The sequence below is a fragment of the Sipha flava genome, unplaced genomic scaffold (genome assembly GCF_003268045.1).
Source record: "Sipha flava isolate LNK unplaced genomic scaffold, YSA_version1 75_pilon_pilon, whole genome shotgun sequence".
Classification (NCBI taxonomy): domain Eukaryota; kingdom Metazoa; phylum Arthropoda; class Insecta; order Hemiptera; family Aphididae; genus Sipha; species Sipha flava.
Genome location: NW_020273615.1, coordinates 975,830 through 990,000, shown reverse-complemented (window position 1 = coordinate 990,000; position 14,171 = coordinate 975,830). Strand labels below are relative to the sequence as shown.

The 14,171-nt window shown below is 33.5% G+C and overlaps 1 protein-coding gene across 1 annotated transcript; it reads left to right on the top strand.

Annotated features, from left to right (window-relative positions):
• The first annotated feature begins 3,407 nt into the window (after positions 1–3,407).
• Positions 3,408–12,159, top strand: LOC112692593. Its single transcript, XM_025567317.1, has 3 exons — positions 3,408–3,767; positions 7,121–8,151; positions 11,061–12,159. The coding sequence occupies exons 1-3, from the start codon at positions 3,751–3,753 to the stop codon at positions 11,480–11,482; spliced, it is 1,470 nt and encodes a 489-aa protein (XP_025423102.1). The 5' UTR covers positions 3,408–3,750; the 3' UTR covers positions 11,483–12,159.
• Positions 12,160–14,171: the final 2,012 nt, after the last annotated feature.

Below are 14,171 nucleotides of genomic sequence, written 5' to 3'. Positions count from 1 at the left end.
CTTTTGATGTTTGGTTTAAAATAAGACAGAAAAAGATTTAATCTTCTTTTATTAAAATTAAATAAATATATATAAAATTAAAAGCAGTCAATTATTAATTGGAGTTAAGGTCATTTTTGACAAAAAAATTATATTGTTATTAAAAATAAATAAGTATTTTAAACATTTGTAAAATATTGAAGACATTTCGGGGGGGGGGGGGGCAGATACCCTGGACTTCCTTCAAATACGGCCTTGTCTTTAAGTGTTTGTAAAAATGTAAAAAGTGATGAGTGTGCCTTAAAAAATATTTAATTTAAATGATTGTTGGATGTTTTGTGTAATGTCTCTCTATGTGAATCCCACATACTAGGCGGAAATTTTGAATTTTCATCAATATAGTTTTCTAAGATATGTTATAAATAAACTATGATACAGTATATCGAACAGTGTACCCTTAATTATTAACCGTTATTATTGACGAATATCAACAATTATCGAAGATTATCAGTGTATACGTTACAAATGTCTTTTACGCATACCATAACATATATTCAATATTGCTTAAAAATTAAAACCAATGGTTTCCAAACTTTTTTTGGCGAAAATGGGAATTGTACCTTTTACGTTTTTGGCGGAAAAGAGGTATGGCGGAAACGGTCAATATTATTTTGGCGGAAACGGGTAACTCCCATTTTGACTGCTCCACTCACTATTATTCTAATTGACCTTAATTGTATAAAGTTGGATTACAAAAGATTAAGTTAAACACTAAACATTTAGTTGATAGTAAAATTGCTAATGAAGTAGTTTGTATATTTGAAATTTGGCCACTTACTCGTCTATTGCTGCAAAGAAATAGGATAATATAATATTGAATAAACTTATGTGAGCTTGTATATTATAATATTTAATTTTGGATGTTTGTGTTAGTTATGAAGAATAAAATTCTCACAGCTGTGTAACATTGAAGTGATATTGTAAAAATGTTGAAGAATAATAATAATACTTGAAATATTCGAATTAGTATTTTATGAGGCACTAAAGTAACTTTAATATTAGTATTATTATGGTAGTTTCTGGTTTTATTAATATTTTTAATAACAATATAATATATTGTCATTTAATAAAATTATTTCATAAGTGTAAGGAAGGAAAAAAAACACGATTTAATATTTCTGGTTATTACTCATTGCAAAAAAATACGTTTTAGGTAGAATGAAGTTTCACAAAAGAAATACCAATTGAATGATTCTAATGAGATATTTTAAATTATATTTAATTAGATTTTTGGTAAATTAACATTTAATAAATTTATATTCATATTTTAATTTAATTTAGTTTAACTTAGTGTGATGTAAAATATATTATTTTATATCTATTTTTATTCTCTATGATATTATGTTTATAAATTAATTATTTTAAATAAAATAAAACAAAACTAAATCTTTATGATCACGCATTGATTGAGTAAATTATTTGAGCATAATAAATTTTAATTTTAATGTTAAAAATTATAATAATTAAATTAAGTTAAAGTTGCATATTGGGTAAAATGTATGATTGATTGATACATTCAAATTACCATTAATAATTTTTACATAAATCAGTTTTTTCTTGACTCCTGTTATTATAGATTATTTCTATTTATTTGTGGAATTGTACATAGTAAAAATAAGTTTTCAAAAAAAAAAAAACAAATCTCTTTTTAAAAAGTATTTAAGTACATTTTGAATGTTTCATAATTTTGTTTATAATGATCTTTGGGTATTATGACCAATTTTCACTAGTCTTTTGATTATCATCATAAACGGGTTTCTAATTAAATTAAAAAAAAAATTGCTAATATACCAGTTTAATTTAATATTAAAGATAACAACAGAAGATTTTTTCTAGTACGTTTGTAATATGGTGACAATGTAATATGCGTAGTAGTAGTGTCTTCTTGAAAGTTGAAAATTACTGATTATTGAAATCAAATAATTATATTGAGTTTATAATACCCATTTTTATATTGGTACCTTTTAGATTTTGGTTAATTTTTTCGTAAGTAAGTATTCAATATTTTTTTATTATTATGTTACATAGATTAAAATGTAAAAAAAAATAATTTTTTGTATTTTTTTACACTGTTTTAAGTAAAATAATATAAATTATTTTGTAAATAAATCTTATAAGAATACTCTATTTTAGTTTAATAATTGTATGTCATTATTAATTTCAATTTTAATTTGTGAGAACATTAAGAACTATTATTAAATATGCATTAACTTATATATTTTTTTAAAGTGAATAATTTTTTTATTAGTCCTTTTAATATTTTTGATATATATTTTTGTTTTTCTATAGCAAAAAACGTACGTTTAATATTTTTTCAATTTTATGAAACTTACTTTTTACTTAAGCATTATAAATACTTTTTAAGAAATTAAAAGTATATGTCGTTTTTTCTTTCAAATTTCTAACTTATGAACGTAAAATTTAACTTTTAATGACATGTGCTCAGCCAATGTGTTCAAATGTTGTACTTTCAAATTAAAATCGTATTACAATATATTATATTTAACTGTAATTGTGTTTACATTCTTACTATTACATCTGGCGTGTAGCACTTAAGATATTCATATGTCTTAACTAAAATTTGCGCAACGTTAATTTTTACTTACTTATCTTAAGCTCTCTTTGTAATGCACATTAGTATTTTCTTTATTTATCACCTAATCATTACAATTATCATACATATCGATGTTATAAATATCTTTGAGTATTATTGTAAATGAAATACATATTTAAATGCATTGACGTTAACGATTATAAGTGATTATGTTGCCTGAGCTACAAGTAAAACTACTTGCGTCTAATGACATGCTCACTAAGAACATAAGAAAATATAAAATGTTTGATTTTTTCTTTAGTATTTATATAACCTATGTAAGTTTTCTGTAAAGTTTGGTTGAAATCTCGTAATGAATTTAGCACAAAAAATAAATTGATCTAAACTATTGGCAAGAAAGTTGAAATAGTTTGTTAAACCAAACCGATACTCGACCGAATACGAATAAAATAATATTAATAACAATTGTAGTAGCATTAGTAGTATTAATAATATTAATAATAATATGCGTAGTAACAGAAAACAGTACGTCCGGTTCGCTTATAATAATACACAAGTTATAGAGGTCAAAAACAAAAAATATAATATGTAATCGTGTGTGTTCGCACGTTCCATGAACATAATAATGTACGAGTGTTGTGCATTTATCGGTCCTCGTTCAATACCCGAAGCGCCCTGTCATCTACAATCGCTCGGACGTCTACTCGTTACTATCATTATAATATTATTATCGTTTTAACGTTATTATTATTTTCATTAAATCATAATCTTCCGATAACGTGGTCGAGCGCTAGCATATATAAGAGACGGTTTCGAACCGGTCATTCAATGTGCACGTCGTGTTTGTACGCTCAACATCAAGACTGACGTATTGTACAAACCTCGCCACAGTACAACGACGCTTGTTAGTTGCGCTATCGCGGTTCACGTATGTTTTTCTCGGACTTCGGTTGTTCGTTCCGATTTCGTTATTGTAACACCGATCAACGACTCATACGAATGTTTCCATGATTTGTTTTGGATTTCGATTGATCGTTCATATAACAAGTGCGAACGTGCGTCCCGGACGCATATAACTCTATAGTAACGTTTTAAAAATAATTAAATACAGTCCACCCGTGTCCGATTTAACCGGATTTCGAATTCCAGTGCAACAAATGGGCGAAATCAGCGGGTGAGTTCACGTCCTTAAATGCTATTATAGTAACATATCGAACAACGTCGAACGCTCATTTGTTCGTAAAACGGTGTACCTAACAATAATATTATATTATGCGTTCGCGGTTTGTTAATTTCTTATTCGTAACAATACAATTTAATTTTTCCGGTGGTTTCGAACATTATTCAATTATCGTATTCGTTCCGATTGATTCATTTTGGTTTTCAATGTTATTATTTTGATCGATTGACCCATGTCAAATCCTCGGCTTTAAAGGACTTTTGTATGTGTCATCGTTTTTATTTTTCCCATTGACACCACAGTGAAATGATATCTGTTTGATAGAAATTCCACTAGCCAATGGATATATAGCTATTGGAATTCTTTTTAGTATGGTTTTCGACATCTGCGTGTACTATAGTGCCACGTTAAATGTGCGTGTGGATCATAAATCAAACGTAGAACTGTGAACCAATGTTATCGATTTTGATGAAATAATTGTTAAACTAATCTACAATATATTATTAATGATAAGTAAACACATTGTTACAATGTAGACCCCTGATAGCTATGTTCGTGTTTCTGTTGTGTCATCGTGTCATATACTTACTTATTTTGATTTGTTAGCATCGTAAACAAGCTGTTTGCTTGGAGTTTTTGAATTCATTTTTTTTCATGTACAAAAAAGTTGATGTTATTTCCTACCAATAAAATATCGCGAAATTCATTTTTATTTAACTTGCATTCAATTTCGGTAACAGAGAGTTTTTATATTTAATGAGTAGATGTGTGAGTAAGAAAAATACTAGAAGGCATGAACAAATCTGTAGTGTCCACATACTTGTAAAAAAAATTTATTCACTTGGAGCGCAATCCTTATAATATACACTTTCTGGAGTAATAGGAAAATGTTAGAATGCTGAAAAAAGACCATCATTTATATCCTTTATGCAAATGTACGAGATACCACTAACCACGTCAGAAAGCGGATACGGGGCTCGATTCGTGGATAATAGTTTTCATGAATTTTGAATGAAAATCATTGTAATCTGTAAGCTTTTCTTTACATTGTCGCGGATCACGTGTTAGCAGTCGATAACAACTTTCAAGCGACGAGTGCGTATATTACTATCATAGTAGGCATAATATGCAATCAAAAGATTCTTTTGATGAACATATTGTGAATAATGCAAACAGGGCACAATATAATACTTTCTGGAAGTTATTCTCATCAAAAAGCTATTCCTGAGTATAGTTACAAGTTGTAGTCCTTGAGTCGTTAATAACACAGAAAGTTAATAAATCAATTATTTGCACCTCGTAAAGTGACAACATTACATTACCCATGCTCGTCACTCGTATTAGACAACATTCGCTGTACGAATAATATATAATATTTATAATTATTATTTTATTATTTTTATGTATTTATAATTTGTAAACATTAAAAGATGAAACGTCCGAGGAATTGCTTAATTTTTCGCTGTCACTATAAATTTAAGGGTTTCAAATTATATGCAAATATGTCTTCTTTATTTAAAAAGTTTTAAATTCTAAACTATTAAAAACCAATCTTAAATATCATATTCCAATGAGACATGTGAAATGTTAAACCATATTTTGTTGAGTAAAAAATGTTCACGAAAAATATAGGCTTTATTACATAACAATATGGGATTTATATTATCATTTGTATATAACAAAACGTACACACCTGGACATTTAAAGACTTTCGGATAATCTGTGACGGTCGCAAATCCTATGAACAGAGTTCAGGAGTAGGTAACAGAGAATAGACAACAGAAAAATGTTAGCGTCAGCTGAAAAAAGTATAAAGCTTTTACACAATTTTAAGCTTATGCTTATGGAAGTATAAAAATGTTTTAGTTTCAATATTAATCAAAAGCGAATGTGGTTCGTTGAAGTAGATAATTGTTTATGTTCATGATAATATTACAGGTAAATAATTGTCAATTATACGGTTTGGGAAAGTTTTTTTCCATTTATCTCGACTCGTATAAAACGTAATAATGTGCAAATGCACGATTGTAAACCACGTCATGCTTTTATCCACTTTATAATGCGAACAAACGTTGATAATAACTATGAAATTTTGTACATGTGATGAATGCCAAATAAGGTTAAGAGAACGGAAGAAAGTTATTTATGTTTAATCGCTTAATATGAAAGCATATAGACCGTAGAAGTAAATGAGAGTTGGTCTTGACGGGTTTGATTTCAGTAAAATCATTTTAGGACCAGAAAGTTAATAATAAAATACTTCACGTAAACACAATTTACAAAAAAAAAAAAATAATAAGAAAAAAATCCTACTGACAGTATAAACCATTCGTTCGGTAAAAATGCACTGTTGTGAGGCAGTGGCTAAAATAGATAATTTTGTATACACAGATTTGCATTGAAAATTAACCCCACAACAGTACGTATTGTTGGTGATGAGACAAATACGATAACTGTTTGCTTAAAATAATACGTGCATTACGATCATCGCTTCGTAACGGTTAGAACTCAATTAATGAACACGAGTTTCATAGGAAAAGTAATGAAAAGTAAATACGTTAAGACTACCATTACTTATTATTTATAAGCAGAATTCAGAACTTGTAGCAATTAAAAACATAATAATAAACCTTAAAATATGCGGTTAATTTCTTAATTATTAATAATTAGTATAGTACTGAAATTTTCTTAAAAAAAAAAAAAAACAAATAATTATTAACTTATTTATTAGAATATGTATCTTCTCAGTTTTTTGAATTTTATTCGTCAATATATATATATACCATGTATATTATATTTTCATATAATGATCGGAAAAATTTAAAATTAAATTTCCATTTACATTATTAAATAAATAATTTTATATTCATGTGTCTTAACTTCGTTGTTACATTGAATAATTAGATTTTTCCGGAAGCTTTCAAACGCAAATGCTAATCGATTGCAAAGCGTAAAAAACGTAAAAACAAGCGCTTTGCTACAAAATCTACGAAATATGCCAAATTATGGATATTCAAGTTTTCGATTTATTTTATAAAAAACGTAAAAGTATGCAATCGGTGTAAGACCCAAAACCTGCTCATAATTAACTAAGTTAATGCGGCACTAATGAGTAACTCCGGTCACGATATAATTAAGAACAAAGCCATTTTATCTGAACAGTCCATAAAAAAAGCATACGGTCTACGACGGAAATGGTGCACACTAAGAATTACTTGTTTTTCGCATCCGTTTCGGGTCGTAAAAGAGATTGAAAACAATGCATGTCTAATTTATTTGGCTTTTTAAAAATATTGTTGAATGTTTATTAAACCGTTAACGGTATCGTGTTACGGACGTGTTCACAGATCGTGTTCGAAGTGCGTGTTCGACCGGTTACCGCCGGAAATGATCCGTTTCATATTCCGGAAGCAGTCCACCGACGACCTGCTGCAGGCGTCCGCGACCACTGATCGGTTGCACCGGGTCGCGCAGCACCACATGTATCTGTCGGAGGGCGCGCTGTTGATGCGCGGCGGCCAGGACACGGCGGCCACGGTGACGCGGACGTACGACGTGCGCAACGTGACGTCGCTGTACCTGGTGGACGTGTTCGACTTCGACCGGGACGTGCCGCGACAGTTCTGGCCGCACCGGGATGGCAGCATCTTTGAGCGGGCGGACGACAGCGACGAAGAGGACACCGACGACCGCGACGACCGGCACGGTGGCGAGGGCGACGGCCGACCGGTGCCGTTGGAGGTGTTGCACGTGGGCTACGCGAAACCCGTGGCCTACGGTGACCTGATGTCCGGTGGCCTGCGGCGGCTGTTGCGCAGCGTGCGCGCCAAACGGTTGTGCTTCAGCAACGTGCTGATGGCCGCCGACGATGTGGCTGACGTGGTGTCGGCCACACTCGAGGCCGGCGGCCACGACGAGTGGCCACCAGTGCTCCGGTGCTCGCACGACCGGGCCGACGACGCGCAAGTGCTCGATCTGTTGGATGTGGTCGAGTGCACGTGCGCCGGTCTGCTGGCCGAGTTCCGTGTGACGGTCCGCCGGCCCGCACCCCGCTCGTACGCCGTCTACCCGATGTCCTCCCTGGCCACGGCGGCCAACGACGACGAGGAACTGGACGCGGCGGCCGCTGAGGCCGCGGCCGCCGTCAACGCGGAACTGCCCGAGGACCTGCTGGCGCTGATCGCTGCCGATTGTTCCGGGCTCGGCGCGTCCGCGTACCGACGGCTGGTGACCGCTTGCCGGCAGCTGCGTAAGCTGAGCATGAGGGCCGCGCGACAAGTGGACGACGAGGGCTTCGAGGCCGTGGCCGGCATGCCGACCCTCCAACACCTGGACATGGACGGCATGGTTAACGTCACTTCAGACGGTCTGCTCAACGGTGAGTGGTAACGGTTCGAATATTAATCGCGCGCGCGTCCCCGACGGGTTCGGTCGGGGTGAGTTTTTGAACGTTGCAAAATATTCACACGGTCCAGCATAACGCGTCGGGGCGAGTGATTTCAGAACATCGTGACGCGTTTTAACAACCGTTTTTCATTATACTCCTTAGAAGCAATAATGTTAGTATAGTATGGATGACGGAATTCACAAAAACACTCGCAGTAGATTTTCGGTTAGAAAAGATTAGTTTCTCAAATGGTGAGATTCACAAAATACATTACGATTTTCATTCGGAATGCGTCGTTCGTTTCGTTTCGCCGTAAAAATGTTGTCCATTTGAATCCGTTGAAATTAATTAATTATTAAAAATCATATTTTGTTATTTCGTAGGTAAACATAATATTTTTATCTTCATTTCATGTTGCCCTAATACATTTTAAGTAGGTAATTGCCCTAAACCGTTGTTTTAATTGTGCGGGTATAACGTAATCCGTTTAAATGCACCAGAATTTTAGGAGTTGTGGCGTGCGAATAGTGGGATTTTATTATACCCCCATTTATTATATTTTGCTTCGAGTACGAACACAACCTTTTCGGATTTATTAGTAGACGTGATAATATTATATCAATTATTCATATACTATAAAACCAGCCTTTCTTCGTTTTGAGAATAATATTATATTATCAGTCGCGGATAAATATACAAATTAAATCGCATGCTTCCTATGTACCTACCAGTGTTGGGTTAGTTAATTTAAATATGTAATAAGTTACTTTATTCATTACTCATCATTCAAATAAAATCGTAATGATATTAATTTCCTTTTCGACAGAAAAACTAACTATGTTACTTTCAAGTTACAGTTTAAAAAAAAAAAAAAATTGTACATAACATTTATTAGTATAATATTTTATTTATATATATCTAAATATCTAAGGGAACCGGTATATTTTTGTAGAAAAGTTTGTTGGATTTTGAATACCTATTATCGCATCGTATTAGATAAATTCCTTACATAAAATGGTATCCGTTAGGTTTTCGTTAAACGGTAAATGTTGTATTAAAATTGCGTAACGCATTATTATAAAAGTAACGGCGTTAATTTCCGTTTTGACACTACCCAAACACTGGTACCAACTAGCGCCTACGAATTCAAAAAATGTTTCTGATCAATCACTCTTGCGGGTACCATAGATTTGTAACTGATTTGAGTTAGTGAAATTTGATTTAATTTTATTTTATTGTCGTCGCAATACTATGTGCGATCGAGTTGAATACACGGAGAGATATTTCCCATGCAGTTTTTGCGTACGTGTATGCGCACACGCGTACACTAGTATGTGTGTGCGTGTGTGCGTATGCATGTAATTATAAGTACGTGTACGCATACATTAATGTATTTAAAATCAGAAGTGGATCATCAATAAGCGATTGACGTCAGAATGTCCGATATCGTTCTATGTATGGTAAATAATTGCAAATGATTTCAACGCGCACAATATTGATGTCGTTTTTGTATTTGATATAAGCGATACCGTTTAAAATATGTTCGTACACATAGCAACGAAATAATAACGCGTGAATAAACAGATTGGCGACACAAGAGTGATAAAACTCTAGATATTGCGTAACGTATGAGTTGGCCTTGAAACCTGCTTATTATCACTCTTTTTAATTGATACCGTATTGATTACACCTCACGGAAATGACCTGATAATCGCGGCTATAATATTTACCTACATTAAATTTCGTTTTTGATACCCAAATTTAATACTCCACGTAATCACGAAATTAGCAGTCTAGTCTTTATAATGTTATTAATTTTATTTGAACTCGAGCGTCTTATCAGATTGCATAATTATACAAAAATATTATTATAATATTATTTTACAACAGTCGATTTTCACGAATATTGCTAATGAGAGACATATAGATAATTTATATATATAATAGATACGTTGTTATATTAGCAACATTAGTAGCAACCACGTGGATACAGCCATTAAACGTTGATGCAATTGTTTGTGTTCAATTTTATAAAATCAGAGGCTTAACAATACAGTAGTAAGTTAACAGTACAACAGTTAACTATATTTAGTTTTATTAATATTAGTACTAATAATACTTACTATTATTAGTTAATTATTATTATTTTTGATAATCTATTATAATATAGAGTAGTTTTCTATTGTTGAAAACCCATTTTTTTATCAAGTTGAACGCATACGATTACTACAGCGACGTCCAGCACTTGCGTCCATGTAGGCACTACCAAATTTAATTATAAAATGTGTATATTATAAAATCAATGATATTATATAAATATTCAACACGAGTATAATATATATTTTATTCTACTGCAATATATCACGTATTATAAAATACATTAAATGTATTTATAATTATACTTATATTGGAATTTATGTAAACTCTACGTATAGTTCGTGTGTGAACGTAAAAACTTTAAACAAATTTTAAAAAATCAAAACAATTAAACAAGTAACACATAACAATAAGCACAACTAGGGGGTGTAATAGGATTTTTAGCACCCCTGAGTTCAAATTTAGCACTCCTGTTTTTACAGAATTATATAATCTATAGTAATTACAATTAAATACCATTTAATTTTATTTTCAGCAATTTCAGCATCCCCAATATTTTAGCTCTAATTGCTCCTATGTCTAACGTCCATGTAGAGAAACTCGTCGTATACCCGTCAACACGTTTCCCTTACTGCGCTTTCCGATAAACGACCATCGTTTGCGCCACAGTTTTACTTCTACTTTCTCTCTCCCTTCTCTCGTCGTTCGTAAAACGGTTTTGACAGTCTGACGGGGCAGATAATGTCCACTGTTGATTGTTTAATTTGTTTATTTTTCTCATCCCAGTTGCGTGTGCCCTGCAGGTCTCCAGAAAGCCAACGGACTGCAAACACTGGGCCTGAGCGAGTGCCCGTATGTAACGGACGATGTGCTGCGCAGGGTGGGTGAACTGCGGCAGCTGCACCGGCTCCGATTGGACCTGACCGAATGCGATAAGACAACGGCGGCCGGCGTGCTGGACATGTTGACCGGTTGCGAACGGTTGCAGGAATTGCACCTGACACTACCGCTGAACGCGGACTACGTGAACGCGGCCGCGGGCGCCGCGTCCCTACCGCAGCTCCGAGTGTTCCGGCTCGAGTTCGAGCGGCTCTCGTTCCAAGACCACCTGGACAACCAGCCGGCCGACGGCGACTGGCAGCGGACGCTCACCACCCGTTTCCGCGACGACGTGGACATCCAGGTGTGGCAGACATACACCAAGATCTCTGTGTCCGTCGACTGATGTGTACACGTGTTGGCCGGCCGGCCACCGGTCCGTGTGGCCGTGATGCACGGACGTGTCACGGATTCGTTCGACTACCGGACGGCGTTTTCGTACGACCCACATAATGTTTACCCGGTGAAACGATAATGGAATATTACTCTATCGATCGATATCCCAATGATCATCGATTCGACGGCATAGAAGTAATTAGGCATCTTAACTATCACGTCGGTCGTGGATCCATTCGTCATACGAATCTGTTTGAATAACCTACCTTTATTCACTCGTATATCTTACACTATTACATTTATATATATTTACTGTACATATATATTTATACTCATCACAGTAAAATCGAAACTAGTCAAAAGCAGCGATAGCTGGCGTTACTATTTTAATCACACATTATGTTATTTTATATTTTATACACACATGTACGCACCCGTAAAGTAATATTAATATCTTACTTTATCATTTATATTCATGTGTACATCATTATTATTGTTGTTGTTGTATGTTTTTTACTCGTAGATTAATAGGTTAGGAATCGTCTTACGTATATATTATCATATTATATTGTACTATAATCCTACACGCATATTCTTATGGTTTACGTAGTAATTAGTTAAAATATTTGAAGAGTTCGTAAGACGCTTTGTGTCGGTTGTTAATAAAGATTTATACGTAATAGTTTATCCGTGTATTTCCAATGTTTCGTGATAACAATTGTCTTACGTACCTGGTGTGTTCTTATAATACAATCAAGTAATATATGTAAGTCTTATAATCAAAATGACACGCACATGACATCATCCGGATGGCGTGATGATTTCCGTTACATTTACAGTCGACAATTTGTTCAAGTGGTGGTCTCCTTAACATACACGTGATGCACACGATTTTTTTGCATTTATGTTTTCGTCACAGAGACAATGATGGTATTTTTTTTTTATTTTTCTTCACATCGAATCAATCCTATATCGGAACCATAATCTATAAGAGCTTGAATAGGTAACGTGATCAGCGGTGACCAGGTAATACATGCCGGATGTAAGTTCAAGGAAATGAGAGTGTAATTTCTAATCGGAGGCCTTAAAAAAAAAATGGACTTACGTTACTGGAATAACTTTCGTTCTGTTTATTATTTTAATTTATTTATTTTTTTCTAAATACTTAAGTCCTGCGCTACAACAATATCATACTAAAAGATTTATTTAATATTTGGAACTCAAATTTAAAAATTTTTGTTTAGTTTGAAAATAATCAAATGTTGTAAATCGCGTTTTTAGAAAAAGTAAAGTTTTAAAATATCTTTTTAAAGTGTAACCATTGATTAATTATGAATTTTAAAATTTTTGAAAATAAATGTCATCTTGAAGGTTGATGTTTATGTCAATAATTTCTAGTTTTCAGGCCAAAATTTGATGGACGGTGGAACTCTTTACATTCAATGGCACCTTCTTTACAAATTTTACGGGACAATAATTTAACATTCAGGCGAAGAACATCTTGATCACTGGTAACAGCATTTCGAGGGGTGGGTGACAGCCATTATTCCTTTCATTGCATAGAACGTTGCATGTCCATCCAGTGTATTTACGTTGAAGTCTGTGTTGTCAAATATGAATTGGCTGAATGGATTGACTGAGCCGTCAACTACAGCTTCCTTTGCTTGCATAATATACGATCCTTCAAGCCTATAAGTTTCATCATAGGTGACTGAAAATCCCAAGGTAGCAAGGAGAATTAGAAGAAGTTTTGATCCAAACTTTTTGTAAGAATATATTGAAACTCCAATCATAATTGATGACAAGAATGATTTTGGTCAAACGGCTACTATTATGGTATGTGAAAATGCAAGACATTTCTTCTTCCACATCTCAAATGAACCCTGTTTGTTCGTCAAAATAATTATATGTAACAGAAGAAGCAGTGTATTCGGGATGAAATTATAGGCACTAGCATGAAAATTATCAATCGGAAGGTAGAAAGTAGTGTTGAACGTTTTTGAACGGATATCCTGTAAAATAATTTTCCCAGCTGTTTCTAAAATTCGAGCACGTTCGTTTTGTGGATCCAACATCTTCTCATTCAAGTACCAGTTATCCGTCAAGATTTTATGGCCAATATTTTTGAAACATACAAGACTCTCTCCATTAGCTGACTAAGATATGATAATATCATCTTCATACTTGTCCTCCAGACGCTTCTTCACTGTTTTTATGTGAAGATGGATATCCTCTTGAATCTCATCTATCAACTGTCTAAGAGAAAACTGGCATTCTTCCTTGGTGTTCTCGAGAAATATATTTATGTTTTTCACTGCTTGGTCAATGTTAGGAATAGGTTTTCCTTTTTTCTGAAGACGACCTGGTCAATTTTTAAAAATGGTAAATGCATTTTTGGTGATATTTTGAGTTTACTGCTAGGTACTAAATCGGTGTTCATACCCTCTAAAATATATATGAAAAATGCATTTAATATAATATGGTAAAATATTACTTACTGAAAAGCGATTTTCAAGTTGCATGGACAGCGTCAACAGTACAAATAAAACAGTATAATAACTTGTAATAGCGAACCATGATATAATATCGACAGTGGTATGTGATATACCCGTATTATTGTGTATTATTATTGTTATAATTATATTTTATTATTGTATTTTATTAGCTACATAAATCGTCATTATCGCGGTAAACGTAAT

Coding starts and splice junctions, on each gene's coding strand:
- LOC112692593 (XM_025567317.1), top strand. Junction 8,152..11,060: donor TTCAGACGGTCTGCTCAACG/GTGAGTGGTAAC, acceptor TGTGCCCTGCAG/GTCTCCAGAAAGCCAACGGA.